At 42.2% G+C, this 18,646-nt stretch overlaps 1 protein-coding gene across 11 annotated transcripts in view; it reads left to right on the top strand.

Annotated features, from left to right (window-relative positions):
* Positions 1 to 17,651, top strand: part of SLC15A5 (solute carrier family 15 member 5) — a 63,609-nt gene extending 45,958 nt beyond the window's left edge. For all 11 annotated transcript variants that reach the window (XM_043539229.1, XM_027822985.3, XM_043539205.1 and 8 more), the window contains 3 exons: positions 754 to 885; positions 12,513 to 12,621; positions 17,160 to 17,651. In XM_043539229.1, the coding sequence (XP_043395164.1) occupies positions 754 to 885; positions 12,513 to 12,621; positions 17,160 to 17,307 (389 nt within the window). In that variant the 3' untranslated portion in view covers positions 17,308 to 17,651. The remainder of the gene's footprint in view (positions 1 to 753; positions 886 to 12,512; positions 12,622 to 17,159) is intronic.
* Positions 17,652 to 18,646: the final 995 nt, after the last annotated feature.

Consider the following 18,646-nt stretch of genomic DNA (forward strand, 5'->3'; position numbering starts at 1 on the left):
AGTAAGATCCCTCAACTAGAGATGGTCAGACTTTTTGTTACGACATGGGCTGGAAGTTGGGATGGAGAGGCAAGATTTCTCAAAACTGACTAGTCACTTTGTGGAGGAGAGGTCCTTATGTCTTTTGGTACCTGGCATCAGATACCTTAAATTGGGAGTATGAATTTCAGAGGTACTGATCTTCCATGCTCTGAAAATCCAAGCCTCTTCAAGGTTTCTCAAGTTGGGCCCCCAAAATCACTAGTCACTCTTGAAAATCTGGGTTCTATTCCTAGCTCCGCCACTTATAGTGACTTGCCTGGGGTCACATACAGCATCTCACAACCTGCTTCCTCTTGTATAAAATGGAGAAACGAGAACTTTCCCAGTTGAGGAAGTTTGAGGCTAAATTAAGGAATTGTAAAATGCACTGTGATCATTGGATGGAAAGGAATACACACATGCAAAGTAGCAGTATTACTAGATGACTGATTTGGGATGGTCAACTGTATGATCATTTTAAGCAGGCTTAACTTAATCTATTGAAGTGTCACATTCTATCAGTTGTGGTTGCCCTTCCATAATGAGCCGGTTTCACTGTATATTTAAAAAGTAGTGGAATATAAGCTTCATGGTGTTTTCTGTTGCAGTAGGCTCTGCGCTCTTTTCTTTTTTAAATTTATTGGATTTCTAATAATTGTATCATTCACCTCACCATCCCTGAAAGGTTATTTCCTTGTGTAACTTGTAACTATCTTCTGCTTCCTTGCAAAGGTTCCTTACTAACATTCAGGCTTGTGCCGGGCAGAATTCGAGGGATCGCCATGCACTTTTTGACCATCTTCAATGGAGCTGCTTGTTTTATGGGAGCCTTTATTGTTCAGACAACATACGTAGGCTCTCAAGGTAAGAATGTGCTCATGCTGTATGTTTTGAGAGATGAGTTTTCTAATCCTATTGGCTATTGATTTGGAGAAGCATGTAACAGCATAAGAGTGGCTGCCAAAGTTTATTGATTTACTTTCACAATTAAGATAGAATTAAGATACACTTGCAGCTATATTCATCAAATTTTAATGAGTCCTCTTACTTTTGATAGGTGGTGTAATTAGAGAATGGCATCTGTGAGGAGCCCCATGCTTTCTATTCTGAAATCATGGGCAATAAATTAGCTATCAAGCACCCTTCATCCTCCAGCACCCTCAGCACATGTCTATCCCCAGCCACATTTACTTGGGGATCATCTGAGCCACCAGAATGTGTGTTCAGTGCTTTACAAAAGGTAGACTAGTAGAATATATTGTAGGTACATTGTACCAGGGTCCTGAGTGTAAGGACAAGAAAAATGGGTGGAGATTTGCAAAACTGACAGGGAGATTTAGAGAGACAGCTCCTGTTGAAATAACAAGAAATGTGTGGCTAACTCCCTCCAGGGCCATATTTTGCCACCCTATCTCCCACAGGGTAGTATCTTATTCTGCAAATAGTCATTGACCTTAATGGGAGCATCAATGGCATAAGGTACTACTTGGTGTGAGTAAAGGTGGCACAGTCTGATGCTTAGTCAGCTATGAAAAGCTCAACCTCGAACTTCATGCAGCCAGCAAAATAAGGGTGAAGTTGAACCTCAGCCCAGAGCTGAAACCAAGCTCTAACTGAACCTTTCTTTTGAAGTTAAAATATTTCCTTGTTCTTTCATTTTTCACACATGCCCAGGTGCTGCCAGAACCCAAAAATAAGAAAATGTTGTGACAAGATATTTTCACAGTATTTCTGTCCCACTTAGAAAAGAGCTAGCGTTCCCAGAAAACTCATTCTCATGGCATTTCTAAGCCAATTCCGTTCATTCAACCAACTGACAGCATTTATTATAAATCTGACCTGGTTACTCTTCTGAATTGGTCATGGTAGGAATCTGGCACACAGTTCTTAAAAATACCATTTTTGTTGATGAACCTTTGTTAGATGCAGTTAGGATGTTGGAGTTCTCTATTTTATAATTACCTTTAAAACGCCAGGAAGTACTTAGAGCAAAGGGATAGGGCCTCCTTTGTTTATATGCCCAAAATAGGTACCATATTTTGGTACCAGTTTTGCTGATTGCTTGACATCCATAAATTTGATCATTACCACATTTCAAGAAGCACCCTTTTAACATGCTACTGTTGCTGGCTGTAGTACAAACAGCTGCCAATTTTCAGAGCGACTCGGGTTGAACCTATGTCTCCAAGAGACATTATCCTGGGGAACAGTGCAGTTAAAAAGTTTATGAAGCATTGAAAAAGTATGTGTCAGAAAATATTAATCCATGCTTCCAAGATCTGGATGTACAAGTAGTTGGTATCTTAATCTGTTTCACTTCTGTAATGAAGTTTCTCTTATATTTGCTTAAGTTAACACTTCAACTAGATAGAATTTTATTTCAAGCCATGAGTTCCATCTAGAAATGAAAATGGATATTAAAATGCCGAGCTCAACAAGTCACCTACAAGTCTTCAAGCAGAAGGGCCAACAGGCCTAATAGTTGAGGTTACAGCTGGTCAAAAATTTTCCAATAAAGCACATTTCCTTTTAAAATGTTGATTTCATTAAATCAGCATTTTCCCAGAATGTATCAACTTTGTCAAAATTTTCAGTGATAAAATTATAAAAATGATTTTTTCTGAAAAAGTTGAAATATTTTGTTTTGTTGAGGAAAAATGTTTTATTTCAACTATCATGTTGATGTTTGTTATAATTAAATATAACAATGTATATGATGTTATAAAAGTCAAAATGTTTAGACTCATATCATGTCACAACATGATGTCATTTTATATTTTTGTTATACCAATTATAATAGGAAATTACTGATTTAAAAAAATATAAAATCAAACAAAAGTCAAAACTGAAACAATTCTTTTGGCAGGGGAACAAAACACTTTGATCCAAAAGAACTTTTTTTTTTTAGCAATTTTTGATTCGCAAGCAATTTTGCAGTATCAACTTTTTGTTCCAATTCAGAACAAAAATATTTAAAATTGTCAGAATTTCCCATGGAAAGGAAATTCTGAGTTTCAACCAGCTGTCGCTGAGATTTTCAAAGGCAACTGGCTGATTTAGCCATTCACCTCTTACATTTTTATGGGAGTTGTGTGGCTAAATCCCATAGTCATCTTTGCAAAATCTCAACCCACATCTTTATCTGCATTACTGCCTTCCTGTGAGTGAACACAGAACTGAAGACAGCTACTGAAAGCGACTTTCCACTGAGGAGGATTATTTCTGAGGTGGTTCAGTGGTTGTCCGAACTCATAAGGTTTGGGGTTTGGCCTGGGTAAGCCCCTCCAAAGACTGATTCTTATTCACACCTTGTGAGTCTGCAAACCTATAATGAGAATCAAGTGGAATATTATTCTTAAATGGTGTCCTACTGTTCTTCCAGTGAGAACACTTATATTACTCTTTTTCATTTTCATGTGATTGATATATTTTTAGGGCCTTAGAAGTTCCATTCTAAAAATGGGTGGAGATTCCTCTGAGGTTCTTTTGCCTCGACCCTCACCAGAACCAGTTCACCTATTCCTAGCAACCATTCCTGGAATGATACTGTGATTTGGGAATATGACTGTACAATTTATGAATTCTGTGTGAGATTATGAACCTTATGTGTCTGTGTCAGGCTGCAAACCATTTTGAATGTGCAGCTTTTTGCTTTCTGCGTGGTCTCTTTACCTCTGTTGGATTGAAATTCCAAAGGATGGTGGCAAAAGAATAACAGAAGAGGGTAGCTGACTCTTAAGTACCCTATCGTTGGAGCTCATTTCACTGTAGACAAGACTAGTCTCGGTCAAGAAAAACTAGTTAAGCAGTGAGAAGGTTGCAATGAAGTCACCTGGCAAGAGTCTGTGCTCATGTGGGGAGGCTGGCAAGGGTATCACCTGACACAGTGGGACTGGAGATTTAAAAAGGACACAAGCTGTACTGCTCAGGGGTCCTTTTTCTCCTGTCCATGAAGAAGAAGCAACCCAGCATGTAACACCTCATGAGGTAGGGACACACTACCTGCTGGAACCCAGTTAATTCCCCACAGACTCACAAGGGGATGGTGAGCTTGACAGTAAGGGACATTGAGGTTTAATATGTTTGTGTTATTTGTTCTGTACTCTCCTGTGCTGTACATGATTAAGTGCAAAAGAGCATAAAGGTGTTAGACTATGTGAAGTGTGTGGGTTGACTGTTTGACAACTACTGCATGACAAGTAATGAAGCAGAAGCTTCACACCTTTAGGGTGAAGTTTTGGTAAAGGACTGTGTTTAAGTACTGGGGAGTCTCAAGGGTCAGTGGTGTGCCCAGAGGGGACAGGTGGATGGACAGGTGTTCCAACTCTCAGAAGGGGGTGCCAGCTAGAAGGTCTGAGAGTTTGCCTAGGGGACCCCGAATTTGGGGTAGTGGGTGGACTCTGTTCAGGCTGCAGGGGCTTAACATTCCTCAGGGGATCCAGAGACTTGGATTGCCCCTCACAACAGCCCTCATGGGTGGCCACTCACTAGCATCTCTGACAGACACACAACCTTTAAATATAATGTAAATATTTCTGTATCTCTATTGTATAACCTCTTAAATGGGAGACTTTATGAATATTGTAATACTTGCTACTTACTTCTGCCAACTTTTGATTCTGAACCATGAATTAAGCTAGGCTTGTTTGTAAAAATTCAGACCTTCTGAGCTGAGTTTAAATTATAATGAAACCAGCAGAGGTTTTCTTGCCTCATTTCCAAAGGGATGTAAGAATTCACTGCTGCTCCATCTATGTTTTGGTGCCCTTTCTGGAAATAGTGTCAGACATGATGCCCTTTTCCAAATTATTCCATTATTTTTGCATGATTAAACTGCCTGTATTAGGGTGTTACTCTCATGTCATTCGTGACTACCTTTCTTGGTGCTTGTGTTGTGTTGCTACAAGTGGTATGAGTAAAGTAGTTCTTGTTGCCTTAGAAACCTCCAGAGCTGCTTATTGTTGACGGTTGACCTCTGACCTGATCATGGAGGGTCTATGGTTCTGGGGTAAAATATCATATATCTGCTAAGCATGCTTACAGAAATAATAATGGAAGTTATTGAAGCTGTAACAGGAAGTAGGTGAATATAAATAATTGTGTTAGTATGCTTTTGTTATCGTTAGTGGCCTGTTTTATTGGTATGAGGCTGAGCATGAGAGTCTTGGCTCTAATCAGGCAAAGGCAGGGGTTTTCTGTTAAAATTATATAGGCCTGAGGACATACCCAGGTAACCACTTTTATGCCTTCTCTTGCTGTGCAGGTAAACAGGTGACTGAAAATTACACAAATTAGAGGGGACTTGGGGGCCTTCTGCAATATGTTAACTAGGCAGTTTGACCCCAGTGATGTACAGGAATTAAGAAATGATTGACACAATATATTAATATTAAAGAGTAGAAGATTAATTAATGAAGTCCGCAATGCCACATATGGATAGGTATTAATCTTGTTATGGTCATGGAAGATGATCAAACATGGTTGTGGATTCAAACAGTTACATAAAGAAGGGGTATAAAAGATCCAGTCTAGTTCCCTAATTTCAGGGTTTGTTGGGTCCCTGAGACTTTGTAAACTGAATCAGGACCAACTCTCCACTTACTTTTCCTTCCATCTTTGTTTTTAATAGTCTTGTGATGAGGTGTAGTAGACTCGGGGGACGCCTGCTGGAGTCCTCATGGTCTGACCACACCCCACCCCAGGAAAGAGCAGTAGGGATAAGTCCTCCAAGCTGCCAAGGAGCTGCTGGTCAAAGTAGATTCAGTTGCTGGCAGGAACTAGGGGAGCAAGGAAGGTGCTCCTGGCTGGCTGAAGGGACACAAGCAGGACTTCAGCCTTGGAGTGAAGGTGCTGGGGCTTCAGGCAAGTGGAAGGCACTATGCGAGTGGAAGGCACAATGAGCAGCGCAGAGCTGAAAGAGAATAGGGGCACACATATCCGATAGAGGGCATTCACGGGAGGTGAGTGGACCCCGTCACTGGTCTCCATGATGTAAGATTGAAGGTATGAACAATGCAGGGAACCACTTTACTGTACTTAGTCTCCTCAAAGGCAACACTTCTGAGAATGACACTAAGGGCCAGTACCAATTAGCCAATACTGACATCAGCTACACCCCAATCCCTCAGAAAGTTAAGTTCCATGATAAAGAGTGCTAAAAAATAATCAAAAAGAACAGGAGGACTTGTGGCACCTTAGAGACTAACAAATTTATTTGAGCATAAGCTTTTGTGAGCTACAGCCCACTTCATCGGATGCACTTCATCCGATGAAGTGAGCTGTAGCTCACGAAAGCTTATACTCAAATAACTTTGTTAGTCTCTAAGGTGCCACAAGTCCTCCTGTTCTTTTTGCTGATACAGACTAACACGGCTGCTACTCTGAAAAAAATAATCAATATCTGAACAACTCATGGTGCAGGAGGAAGGCAAACCAACTTCAATCAGTTGCTTTTAAGCCAGCTGAACCTGGATTAGGTTCTGAAGTCCAGACCTCCTCCTGTGACAGTGAAGCAGGATGACACATGAATTGTGCTGTTGTGGAGCTAAATGCAACAAGGTGTGTTGTGCATTGTCCCATGATTCAGGTTTACTGGAACAAGAGCTTAAACTATTTTGCGTTCTCCCACCCCTAGTTCAGTGGTACCCATGCTCTTGCGGAAGCTGTTCAGAACATACTGAATTAGTCAGTGAAAGGATAAAATTTGTGAATTACACCGCTGAGCATGAAAGGTGTTGATTAAACTACTTAAACCTTTTTTGGATCGTGCTCCATATCGCTAGCTTAGGGTACTTTTTATTGGCACAGTTGATCAGCTATCAGTCACACAGAGTCTAGGCTGCATTAATCACATTTTAACTCCTCTAAGGAGGATGGTGTGAATATGATAAAATAAGACTTCTTGAAATCTGATGAGTGCAAACAGATGACGGGTGACAGTGATATTTTCAGTACAAGCTGGGAAACTGATCTCTTTCGCATCTTTTACCTCTCCTGACGTTTTAATGGAAGAGATGCAAAACTAAACCTGTCCTCCTTTGCTAATCATTTCAGAATAAATGTATCTAAAAGTAGTAATGCAAGTATGTAAAGGGGGGGTGGGTCAGAGGGGAGGAAAATAGTCCAGATTGCCTCTTTCTGTTAAGATCTCTGGTACCAATATTCTTAATTTACCTGTGTGATTAGCACCAAAATATGATACTGCCAAAAGACGTTTTACCGTCCAGATGGCAGTGTCCACTGATACCTGTTTAACCAATAAGGATTAGAGACAGCATGGACTTAGACTTGGCAGTGATAAGCATTAACTATATCCCATCACTTGATTGAGGGATATATGAGGCTCTTGAAAGATTTGAATTTAAGTGGGGTTTTGTTTTTTTTTTTTACTCCAAGTCTCAGTAGTGGGTTACAGGTAAGTATCTAGGATTTATTCAGGATAGACTGGTCGGTGGAATGTATTCACTGTGTTCTATCTGTACCCTTTAACTATGAGTTTATGGCATTATCTATATGGCAGTAAACAAACTACACTACCCATCCAGCCTGGTGCTCTACTGTGCCTTCAAGGTACAGCCCTGCAAGGGAGGTGGTGTAGCTAGAGCTCCAGGCACAGCCCTGAAGATGCAGCATCCATTTTTCTCTGTATCCAGGTGGACCTGCTAACTTGTTTGGACAAATGGTGATTTTACAGCCTTGCCTTTCCCTTCCGGCTTTGGAGAGGCTAGTGCCTGCAACAGCACTAGCCTCATGCATATGCTTTGTGCTCCATCCAAACCTGGCATAATGTGGTCCTTGCATTCCCCATATTAGGCCAGGCTTTGCATGGAGCAAAACCCAACCCACTACCTCTTTCTTTGTATACATGTGCAAGTCAGACACCATCTATCTTAGGCTAGGTCTACATTGCAGCTGGGAGCAAGCCTCCCAGCCTAGGTAGACAGAGATTTGCTAACAGGGCTCAAGAAAGAGTGGTAAAAATAGACATGTGGACATAGTGGCTCAGGCTCTGGCTCTGAAACCCGCCCAAGCTCCAGCCTGAGCCAGAATGTCCATATCGCCATTTTTAGCATGCTAGCTTGAGCCCCACTAAGGCTGTGAGGCATTTTATATTGCCACCCATCACTGTAGTATATGAGAATCTTCTATGTAAAATTGATTGCAATGGCTCTAATTAGGTTAAGTAGCTCTTCCAGTCAGTCATGGAACACACACAATTCATTGACACCCAAAAGGAAAAGAATCTCAATCTATCCATGCTTAGAAGTAGCTGATAACATTTAACAGCATGAATCAACAATGAGAATTTTCATGTTGGAATAAACTTGGAAATAGGGGAACTCTTGTGCAAGTCTAATTCCCAGTGAGCCAGTATCCACATGACAAACCATCCCCACAACTGGGACTTTTGTTGGCAATCTCAGTAGAAAAGCCAAGGACTTGACCCGGGGTGTAGAGATACTGCCAGTTAAAAGCATAGACACTACAAGTCAGTGTCTGAGACACGAGCTCCTGGAGTTCTGTGATTACAATAGAGTCTCAGCTTCCATTTAAAACAATGAACAATCAAAACAGACCAAGTAAGGTTATGTGTCTCATTGTGTAGAAGAAAAACTTGAAAACATGAACAGACTTTAATCCATGCAGGGAGGCTTTGAGTCTTCAGACATCCCGAAGCAATAGCTCCTAGCAGAGTGAGCTCCCCCATGTGTCTCAATGGAATTTTAACTTCAAGCCCTACGGCTTTGTGGAGGCCACCCCAGTAGATGACGCTGTGTGAGTGCAGGATAGAGCTGGGCAGATTTCACACCCCCACCCCCGCCAAGGAAAATTTCAACTTTTTGTTTAAAAGAAAATCAAAGTCAAAACTTTCTGTGGAATTTTTTTTTTAAACACAAGGCCAATGTTCAGTTGAAAACCAGTTTTGACTGAAAATTTTGGACCATTCCTTGTGCAGCAGGCCTGGGCCTCCCACACAAATACATGTTGGGTACTAGGTATGTGTTTAGAAGACTCCCAGTACTGCTGCCACCCCTGCCTCTCTGGAGGAGGCTCTTTGCTACTACTGGGGAAAGAATGGCCCCTGCTGCCAGAACTAGTTGTGGGGGAGAGGGATAAGGAAGCCCCAGTGCTGCCTCCCACTTTGAGTGCAGCGGGGGGCATGACCCAGGGACAGGGCTGTGGGAAGTGGAGCCTTGTCACGGTGTGCCTATTGTCTTACCTCTGCCCTGAAGACAGAACAACTTTCTCACCCCAAAACTAGCCCTTCTGATTCAGAGAAGGGAGAGCTTGCATTTTTGCTTTCCTTGTCAATTTTCTATTACGCTATTGTCTAAAGACCCCACTTCAGATCTGGGCCCCACTGGGTTAGGCGCTGTTCAAACACAAGGCAGAGAAAGAGCATGAGGGAAAATAAACCCAGAGAGAAGTGACTTGTTGAAGGTTACGCAGGAGGTCAGTGGCACAGCATGAAATAGAATCCAGGTCTCCTGATTCCTAGTCCACTGTCCTATCCACTAGATCATGCTGCTTATCACTATACTTGTTCTGCAGATGAAAAGAGGGCTTCCATTTCCAACATTATTAATTTGGAGTCCTTCGCCAGCATTGAAAACTCAGTCTCAGGGACTCTGTTTTCTTGGAAGCCACAAACTCTACAGAGCACAGGCGTGGAACTAAATTCATTTTTCTTATAATTCAGTAGTATTTTAATGACATATTTTCTATTTGGATTCCCTTGTAAACCCAGTTCCATTACGAAGCTCCTGCTGCTCACGTAGTTAGACCAATAGATGTAAATAATCCAACAGACAGTGTGAACTCTGCTTTGAAAAGCTGTAGTACAGAACCCCATGCTTGCTTTTCCTTTCATCAGATATACTCACTCTCCCTCCTTTTTCTATCGGCCACTGGGGGATGTAAAATGAAAAACTGCCTGATTGTGAATTATGACAGTAAAAGTTTATATGATACTAAAATGAAGTTATGGTACCTGAGAGCTCAGTCAACTGACAATGTTAAATGATACATTTTAAAACTAGTTCTGAGATAATACCACAAAGGGAACCACATACGCAGAGGTGAGGTAGTGCTGTTCTCTGACAGGCGGAGAGGCATCACTGTGCAGAACAAAGTTTGGAGGAGGAGGAGGGAAAACTATTGTACTGATTACAGTTGATCCTTATTAATCCATAGAGATCTAAAGGGGACTGCTTAGGGGACCAAGAGATGTTTACAACTTTGAGGTACGGATGAAAGTGTATGAGGATAAAAGAGGAAAGCAGAGATCCTTTTTTCAGTCCGTTGACTGGTCACTCTCTCAAACTGAAATCGTTTCCTTCTCCTCCTCATTCTAATTAGGTTAAGTAGCTCTTGCAAACTGAGCTAAGAATGCCATCAGACAGCTTACGTCAATTAAGGCTATTAGTTTCCAATGGCACAACTGCAAAAGGAAAAGCTATGTTTTTCTTATTCCCCTTTTAGCAAAACCTTCTGGGGAAAAGCTGCTTTCTAATGCTAGAGGACTTCACACTGGAAACGGGGGAGTGAAGAAAGCTGTTGTTTTTCTTGGTGATAAGCAGGCTGAGTTCCCAGTTAGAATAAGGGCTTGATACTGCCTTGTAGAGTTTTGCTCTGATATTTTAGCTCCTCTGTCACTCTGTGGTTTCAGTTTGGTTTTGTGTGTTAACTATATTTGATCATCCTTCAAGAACTGAACTTCTGGAAAGCCAGGCTAACTAATGACTGGCTTCCTTCTGTGAAACCCAATCTCTACAGTTACCAAGAGCAAATCTGCTCCTGCAATTGTGATGTGCACAGCATATCTGACCGGCAGGGGGGAATTTTTAAAGTATTGCAGTTACTGTCCAAAACACCTCAAGAATTTGGGGTATGTGCATATGTGCCATTGACCCCTACTTGCTGGAATTTGAAGTGCTGAAATGTGTCATAGGCTCTATACTAGCAAAAGGCCAAGTGGTAAGAGTCTGTGCTTTTAGAGCATTTACAAATAGCTGTGGTGTGCAGCATAAAGAGGACCAGAAAGTCCTAGCTGTTGCAGATCCATGGCCAGTATGTTAAGCAACAAAAAGGCAAAGCTTCCTGGTTTTTCAGTGACTGGTGGATGGTGCTGCTGGAAGGCCTGAAGCACTTTGACTTTACCTTCAGATATACATTAGCACATTTCCCATTCACAGCAAATTTTGAAAAATGTGGTTTTGTTCCAAATGGTAGGGGGTGCAGAGAGAAAGAGACTGGGACTTGCTGGACAAGAAGACTGGATCTGGGTGCTGTGTTGGGGGGACTGCAAATGGCTGGGTGAACAGACTGGGACTGGGAGCCAGTAGGTGGGCGGGAGACTGAGATTGCATGAGGAGCTACAGGGAAACTTGGACTGGCTGGGCAAGGAGATGGGGACTAGGAACCCGTGTGGAGGGAAAAGAAGGGAGGAAGGAGTGGAGGTGCATCTGACAAGGAATTGGTCTTGGGGGGAGAACTGGGACTTGCTGGACAATGAGCCTGAGATAATGAGCAGCGGGTGGGGATGAAACACACTGAGATTGAATGAAGAGTTCAGGGAGAGAGACTGGGACTGGGAGCCAGTTAGGACAGGAATGTGAGCAAGGGGGAGTGGCTTGGTGCCAGGGTGAGGGAAGAGACAGATTGGATGAGGAGCTGGAAGTGGGGGGTGTGGTTCTGAGACTGGCTGGACAAGGAGACTGGAGTGGAGTTAGGAGGAAACTGGGGTGAGACTAGGATTTGCTAGGCAAGGAAAGTGGGACTGGGATGAGACATCTGAGGAGTGGAAAGTGGAAGAAACTAATAATGTCTCAAGAGTAGGGTTTAATAGGGTGCCATAAATAAGGCCTGGGGGCACCTATTGCTCAATGAGGAAAAAACAAAATGTTGAATAACTTCTCACAAAGTGAACACCATTCATTCTGTGCACTCAGTGAGTGTCCTGTGGAAAAAATAGTATGTGAGCATGTAATTAAAGACTGCATCATAAGGCATATGCACAAGAGTTTTAATTAAGTTTGTATGGGCAACCTTAATTCTGCATTTCCCAACTTTAGAATACTTGAGTTTGCAACTTTAATAATGTTCTCTTAATGTATATTTGTGTGTGTGTAATACAAGCATATAGAAGATGATCCGAGAGGAAGGATAGGTCAATGTTCAGGGTGCTAACTAGAGACCCAGGTTCAATTCCTTGATCCACCATAGATTCCTTTTTGACTTTGGATATGTAATTTAGTTTCCTATGCCTAAATTACCCATCCGTAAAAGGGTATAATAGATGTGTTAAAGACAGCGAGGTGCTCAGATACTGAGGTAATGGGGCTATATAAATATCTATGATAGAATTCAAAGCACTCATCACTGTAGGATCTGGGTGCTCTTACACAAGCTTATATTTCAATAACTTATATGTGACCTACCTCTTAGCCAGCTGAATAAACTAACACTGCTTCAAATATTTGCTTCACTAGGCAATTGGTTCCCAAACTTCCTAAATGAGGGTAACCTGGAGAGATTCTACTTCTTCTTGGCTTCATTAATGGTGGTGAACACCTTGGGGTTCTGGACCATTTCACATAGGTAAGTACCAGAAAATGAGAATCTGACACTTCACTAGTGTGTGTAGGATTTATTATTAAAATTACAAGTAAACCTTATAACAAAACAGTGCTGACTGAGCAGCCTAGAGGTAATTCATTGGATTACCATGCAGAGGGTCAGAGTTCAGGATTTTCTCTCTCCCCCTTGGAGAGAAGGGGCTTGAAAGTACTTTGACTGGGATAAGATTAAAAACAAAATATACATCCTTTGTCCCAGCTGTTAAAGGGACCTTAAAAATCTAAAATTCTGTGAAGAATGCAAACACTAAAGATGGAAGGGAACTGTTTCAGGGAATGTAAGTATAATGGGATGGAATGGAGCAAAGGAATGCATAGGGAATGTTTCCTGCTTCTCAGCTATATACTAATGTTAGCTAGACTTCCTGGTGGAGATGGTGAAATGACCCAAGTCACTCAAATGCAGAAATCAATTCTATATTGCCAGTAGGCCATAGATTGTATAATCTGGGGGTTCCCAAACTCTGGCCAATAGGACCACCAATAATGTCTGCAAAGCTGTCTGGGGACATGGTGCTGTCTCTACCTCCTTGTTTCCAGCTGCTGAACCACGTTAAAATCCAAAAATACACTAAATACATAACTAATATTTTCCCTGTAATCAAGTTGCCAGAGGGATGCTATTCAGTCACCGACACAAGGACAAGCAGCCCACACCATTGCAAATGGGAAGGGAGGGGTCCAACCGATAAACTCTCTATCAAAATGTGATTCACACTATGAAAAACATGGAGAACCCTTGAGATAAGCTAATTGAACTTTGCTAATTCTAATTTCTATGATTCATAGAAGCATAGAATATCAGGGTTGGAAGGGGCCTCAGGAGGTCATCTAGTGCAACCCCCTGCTCAGAGCAGGGCCAATCCCCAACTAAATCATGATTCTTCTGCTGGAAGGCTGGTAGCTTGATGTGGGCACTAAATATTCTTGAAGTCAAGTATTGGGGGTAGCCGTGTTAGTCTGTATCCCCAAAAACAACAAGGAGTCCGGTGGCACCTTTAAAGACTAACAGATTTATTTGGGCATAAGCTTTCATAGGTAAAAAACCACTTCTTCAGATGTATGAAGTGAAAATTACAGATGCAGGCATTATATAATGACACATAAAGAGAAGGGAGTTACCTCACAAGTGGAGAACCAGTGTTGACAGGGCCAATTCGATCAGGGTGGATGTAGTCCACTCCCAATAATAGATGAGGAGGTGTCAATTCCAGGAGAGGCAAAGCTGCTTTTGTAGTGAGCCAGCCACTCCCAGTCCCTATTCAAGACCAAATTAATGATGTTAAATTTGCAATGAATTTTAGTTCTGCTGTTTCTCTTTGAAGTCTGTTTCTGAAATTTTTTTGTTCAAGTATAGCCACTTTTAAATCTGTTATAGAATGTCCAGGAAGATTGAAGTGTTCTCCTACCGGCTTTTGTATGTTACCATTCCTGATGTCTGATTTGTGTCCATTTTTATTCTTTTATGCAGGGACTGTCCGGTTTGGCCAATGTACATGGCAGAGGTCATTGCTGGCACATGATGACATATATAACATTAGTAGATGTGCAGGTGAATGAGCCTTTGATGGTGTGGCTGATGTGGTTGGGTCCTCTGATGGTGCCGCTAGAGTAGATATGGGGACAGAGTAGGCAACGATGTTTGCTACAGGGATTGGTTCCTCGGTTAGTGTTTCTGTGGTGTGGTGTGTAGTTACTGGTGAGTATTTGCTTCAGTTCGGGGGGCTGTCTGTAAGCAAGGATTGGCCTGCCTCCCAAGGTCTGTGAGAGAGAGGGATCAATTTCCAGTATAGGTTGTAGATCATTGATAATGTGCTGGAGAGGTTTTAGCTGGGGGCTGTACGCGATGGCCAGTGGTGTTCTGTTATTTTCCTTCTTGGGCCTATCCTGTAGTAGGTGATTCCTGGGTACCCGTCTTTCTCTGTCAGTCTGTTTCCTCACTTCACCAGGTGGGTATTGTAGTTTTACGAATGCTTGATAAAGATCTTGTAGGTGTTTGTCTCTGTCTGAGGGATTGGAGCAAATTCAGTTGTATCTTAGGGCTTGGCTGTAAACAATGGATCGTGTGATGTGTCCTGGATGGAAGCTGGAGGCATGTAGGTAAGTATAGCGGTCAGTAGGTTTCCGGTATAGGGTGGTGTTTATGTGACCATCACTTATTAGCACTGTAGTGTCCAGGAAGTGGATCTCTTGTGTGGACTGGTCCAGGCTGAGGTTGATGGTGGGGTGGAAATTGTTGAAATCCAGGTGGAATTCTTCAAGGGCCTCCTTTCCATGGGTCCATATGATGAAGATGTCATCAATGTAGCACAAGTAGAGGAGAGGTGCTAGGGGAGGAGAGCTGAGGAAGCGTTGTTCTAAGTCAGCCATAAAAATGTTGGCATACCGTGGGGCCATGCGGGTACCCATAGCAGTGCCACTGACTTGAAGGTATAAGTTGTCCCCAAATCTGAAATGGTTGTGGGTGAGGACAAAGTCACAAAGCTCAGCCACCAGGTGTGCCATGGCCTCGTCAGGGATACTGTTCTTGACCGCTTGTAGTCCATCCTCATGTGGAATACTGGTGTAAAGAGCTTCTACATCCATAGTGGCTAGGATGGTGTTTTCAGGAAGATCACCAATGCATTGTAGTTTCCTCAGGAAGTCAGTGGTGTCTCGAAGATAGCTGGGAGTGCTGGTAGCATAGGGTCTGAGGAGAGAGTCCAAATAGCCAGATAATCCTGCTGTAAGAGTGCCGATGCCTGAGAGGATGGGGCATCCAGGGTTTCCAGGTTTATGGATCTTGGGTAGCAGATAGAATACCCCTGTTTGGGGCTCTGGGGGTGTGTCCATGTAGATTTGTTCCTGTGCTGTAGCAGGAAGTTTCTTGAGTAGCTTGTGTTGTTTCTTTTGGCACTCCTCAGTGGGATCAGAGGATATTGGCCTGTAGAAAGTGGTGTTGGAGAGTTGCCTGGCAGCCTCCTGTTCATAATCTGACCTGTTCATTATGACTGCAGCATCTCCTTTGTCAGCCCCTTTGATTATAATGTCAGAGTTGTTTCTGAGGCTGTGGGTGGCGTTGCGTTCTGGACGGCTGAGGTTATGGGGCAAGTGATGCTGTTTGTTCACAATTTCAGCCTGTGCACATCTGCGGAAGCACTCTGTGTAGAAGTCCAGTCTGTCATTTCGACCATCAGGAGAAGTCCACACACAATTATTCTTTTTGTAGTGTTGGTAGGAGGGTTCCTGTGGGTCAGTGCACTGTTCAGTGGTGTGTTGAAAATATTCCTTGAGTGGGAGACGATGAGAGTAGACTTCCAGATCACCACAGAACTGTATCATGTTCATGGGGGTGGTGGGGCAGAAACAGTGTCCGCAAAATAGGACAGATTCTTCCGCTGAGCTAAGTATGTGGTTGGATAGATTAACAATATTGTTAGGTGAGTTGAGGGTACCACTGCTGCAGCCCCCTATGGCATGTAGGAGTTTAGAAAGTTTACTGTCCTTTTTAAAAGTGGCTATACTTGAACAAAAAAACTTCAGAAACAGACTTCAAAGAGAAACAGCAGAACTAAAATTCATTGCAAATTTAACACCATTAATTTGGTCTTGAATAGGGACTGGGAGTGGCTGGCTCATTACAAAAGCAGCTTTGCCTCTCCTGGAATTGACACCTCTACATCTATTATTGGGAGTGTACTACATCCACCTTGATCGAATTGGCCCTATCAGCACTGGTTCTCCTCTTGTGAGGTAACTCCCATCTCTTCGTGTGTCATTATATAATACCTGCATCTGTAATTTTCACTCCATGCATCTGAAGAAGTGGTTTTTTACCCACGAAAGCCTATGCCCAAATAAATCTGTTAGTCTTTAAGGTGCCACTGGACTCCTTGTTGTTCTTGAAGTGAATACCTCTGAGGGAAATGTACTTCTAGTAACAGGGCCTGATTAAAAATCTGACTTGTTTTATTACAGATTTCCCTAACTTGGCAACACCAAGGACCACGCAGGCATCTTGCCAACCACATAAATGCCATGTCTAATCCAAATCTGAATTTATACCAGGAGGCAGCAATGTCTAGTTGTTAATCTAGAGGGTTAGCTCTGGACTATATTTTTGACTCCAATTCTTTCAATGGACAGATCGATTTCTTCTCTGTGTATCTCAGTTTCCCCCATATAAAGTGGAATATCATTATCCATAAGTTCAGTAAAGTGCTTTGAGGCCCATTGCTGAAAAATACAAGTATGAATTATTCATAAAGTACTGTATTTTCCTAATTTTTAATTTATTTCATGCCTGTTCCTTTAAATTATCACGACTATAGACTACTACCTAGTTTTTCTACAGCACTTTTCATCAGTAGATCTCAAAGTGCTATTATCCGCATTTTACAGATGGGGAGAACTGAGGCACGGGGAGGGAAGCGACTAGCCCAAGGTCACACAGCAAAACCCCAGAAGAGCAAATCCTTAAAAGGAGAGTCATATTGCTTTGTTTGTTTTTTTCATTTGCAGATACAGCAATCTGAATCAAGAATATGACCAAGGGTTCAGAGGAAGCATCCTTGACAAGAAACTTCTGCAGCATGAAAAGTATCCCAAGTTTTATGACAGTGTCCTAGAATATTCTTCCACTTTGTCTCCTATGGAGACAGCCCTATAAAATTTTACCCTTAACTGACAGACCTGGCATCAGAGTACAGTCTACAGGCTTTGTTGCAGTCAGTCATTGGGCATATTTTAATGAAACTGCCTATGTATTTATGAATGGCCTTAGCAATAATACCAATGTGTTGTTATATTTTTTTTACCAAGTACCACAAACAATTGCAAGCTTAGGGTCTGTCCCTGTAGCTGCTCCAGCAGCATAATTCCAGCTGCTGTCAATGAGAGCTCCACAAGCAAAATGGCTACAGAGCAGAGCCTTTTAAATGGTGAGGGGAAATGTATAAGGTGTTAACGTGTATTTAATTATGGCTTAAACTTAATAAAGTCGCTTAGAAATTTGTTTAGCAAATCATTGCATCACACATTTACATATAAACAATTTTAAAATATATTGTTTGGAGACAGAGTTGCCTAGTAGACAGAACAGTGGCCTGGAACTCAGGAGATTTGCGTTCTATTCCTGGTCATCTGCTGGACGACCTGGGGCCATCGTTTCACCTCTCTGGACCTTGATTTCCCCCTCTGTAAAATGGGGATAATACTGACCTCTTTTGTAAAGCACTTTAAGAGCTACTAATGAAAAGCACTCTGTGTGAGAGTTAGGTGGTACTATTATAATTATTTAAATAACCCCAGTTATGTTGCTCATCAAATGCATTTACAGAAATCACTTCACTCATCACCTCTGGAATACAGCAGCTCTTTAACAACTTCACCTGGCAAAAATACAATGGAGTTTTTAAATGTAAAAATCCTATATCCAAAACATACCCAACAGATAGGGAAATAACTCCCTATTTTGGCATTTGACATGTTGGCACAACTCCAGTGTCAACGTGTCAAATTCCAAAATAGGGAGTTATTTCCCTTGTCAGCAGTGTCATGGGATTTTAATGACTACAAGTAGGTGAGGTCCTTTTAAAGTCTCACTGGGAACATGGAACAGTTAGCTTCACAGTTCTCTTCCCTTAAACAGTGTGCTGGGGGATTTGCTGTACAGGGTACATCTACACGCAAAAAACAAAACAAAAACCACAGCAGTGAGTCCGAGAGGCCCCGGTCAACTAATTCAGGCCTGTGGTAAGGGATAAAAATAGCCATGTAGTCATTCAGGCTTGGGATGGAGTCTGAAATCCCATGAGGGGGGAGGACTTGGAGCCCAGGCTTCAGCCCACTCCTGAAAATCTACACTGCTATGTTTTGCTGCGTGGCGCAAACCTGAGTCAGTTGAACCGAGCTCTGAGACTCACTGTTGCAGTATTTTTTGCTGTGTAGATGTATGTACCCATAGTGGTTTGGAGGGAAGAGAACTGCTGTCTATAAAAGTGACAGGT

The sequence above is a fragment of the Chelonia mydas genome, chromosome 1 (genome assembly GCF_015237465.2).
Source record: "Chelonia mydas isolate rCheMyd1 chromosome 1, rCheMyd1.pri.v2, whole genome shotgun sequence".
NCBI classification, from domain to species: domain Eukaryota; kingdom Metazoa; phylum Chordata; order Testudines; family Cheloniidae; genus Chelonia; species Chelonia mydas.